At 40.2% G+C, this 2015-nt stretch overlaps 1 protein-coding gene across 1 annotated transcript in view; it reads left to right on the top strand.

The window, feature by feature from the left end:
* The window catches only part of SARC_02075 (hypothetical protein), a gene marked incomplete at both ends in the record, with an annotated part of 5320 nt that overhangs the window by 2040 nt on the left and 1265 nt on the right, over positions 1 to 2015 (top strand). The window contains 2 exons of the mRNA XM_014304198.1: positions 505 to 639; positions 1217 to 1317. Coding sequence (XP_014159673.1) covers positions 505 to 639; positions 1217 to 1317 — 236 coding nt within the window. The remainder of the gene's footprint in view (positions 1 to 504; positions 640 to 1216; positions 1318 to 2015) is intronic.

The following is a 2015-nucleotide window of genomic DNA, read 5'->3' as shown; positions in this document are numbered from 1 at the left end:
ACTACGTACGTACTACTACTATACTAGTACGTTACGTATATACTATATATATATATATATATATATACTACTATACTACTACACTACACACACACACACACACACACACACACACACACACACACACACACACACACACACACACACACACACACACACACACACACATATATATAAATTATAGTGGGTTGTATGTGTATATGTATATTCATCCACTTATATTCAATACTAAATACACACGCAGCGTTCTTGATAATGAAACATTACTGGTTGCTATGTCAAACAAGTCCAGGAAATTGTAGGAAAGTATCGTGCGAACAATTGAAAAAACGTATTCCTTAGACACATTTCAAACATCATATTCAGAGTACTTCACATCCACCGTCAAATCCGCCACCTACATACTAAGCTGCCATAGAAACGCTCAAACCAGCGTTGTCGCCACGTGTGTGAAGTGCAGCCGAGTTAGCTATAATCGATCCCTTTCTACTGTGTTCCTTCCAGCCGCTTTCCACAGAGGCTGTATCATGGTCTGCCGTACATGAGTTGTTCGTGTTCCAATGGGACCAAAGGGATCCGTTCGGCGGGACTCGGAAGCGCGTCGATCAGCTTCAAGAACGCTTTGCGGGCATCGTCAGGGTATGGGAAATAGCCTTGCATGTCAGGGGTAGTGTCTGTGTGCTTCATTATATGTATGTAGGTGTGTACACACACTTAGTGCTGGATATGAGACGAATCGTAAGGGTATGGGAAATAACCTTGCACGCCAGGGGTAGTGTCTGTGTGCTTCATTATATGTATGTAGGTGTGTACACACACTTTGTGCTGGATATCAGATGAATCGTCAGGGTATGTGAAATAGCCTTGCATGCCAGGGGTAATGTATGTGTGCTTCATTATATGTATGTAGGTGTGTACACACACTTAGTGCTGGATATGAGATGAATCGTAAGGGTATGGGAAATAACCTTGCATGCAAGGGGTAGTGTCTGTGTGCTTCATTATATATATTTAGGTGTGTACACACACTTAGTTCTGAATATAACATGAAGAAATGAAGACGCAAAACATTTCAACTAATATCGCAAGGAGAGGAACTTCTCTATTTTTATTTACCCCAAACTCGATGTACAGAGAAATTCCCGATCGATACCATGGTTCATTTAAAGTCCTTGTTGAACGGATAGAGAACGATTTTCTGCTCCACTATCTGCAGGATGTCCGGACATATGAACAGCAACTGTTCCGCATTCGTGCCCGCTTTGGCAGCTCTACCGCCTGTCAAGAGACGCATCAGCTGTACGCTTTACAAGCGTGGTATGCGTTCTAGCTCTGGGTTATGTGCATGTAGGTTTATGTGATGGATGTAAATGTTAACAATGGTCACATGTGTGTAAGGGCAGCTGTTTGTAGCTCTAGATCTTTTGCATATAGGTTTATGTGATGGATGTAAATACTACCAATGGTCACATGTGTATAAGGGTAGCTGTATGTAGCTCTAGATCTCCTGCATGTATGTTCATATGATGGATGCAAATACTATCAATGATGACATGTGTATAAGGGCAGCTGTATGTAGCTCTAGATTTACTGCATGTATGTTCATATGATGGATGTAAATACTATCAATGGTAACATGCGTATAAGGGCAGCTGTATGTAGCTCTAGTTCTTCTGCATGTATGTTCATATGATGGATGTAAATACTATCAATGGTGACATGTTTATAAGGGCAGCTGTATGTAGCTCGAGATGCTTGGTGTGGGTTTCGATACAGTATTTACATGTACGTACGTACGTATGTACGTACGTACATATACATATATATATATATATACGTATATGTATATACACATGTATACATATATACATACATACATACTTACATATATACATATATACATGCATACATACATACATACATACATACATACACACATACATACACACACACACACACATTGCAAATACACACACACACGACACTACACACACACACACAAACACACACACAAC

The sequence above is a fragment of the Sphaeroforma arctica genome (assembly GCF_001186125.1).
Source record: "Sphaeroforma arctica JP610 unplaced genomic scaffold supercont1.89, whole genome shotgun sequence".
NCBI classification, from domain to species: domain Eukaryota; class Ichthyosporea; order Ichthyophonida; genus Sphaeroforma; species Sphaeroforma arctica.
This window is presented reverse-complemented; position numbering and strand designations above follow the sequence as displayed.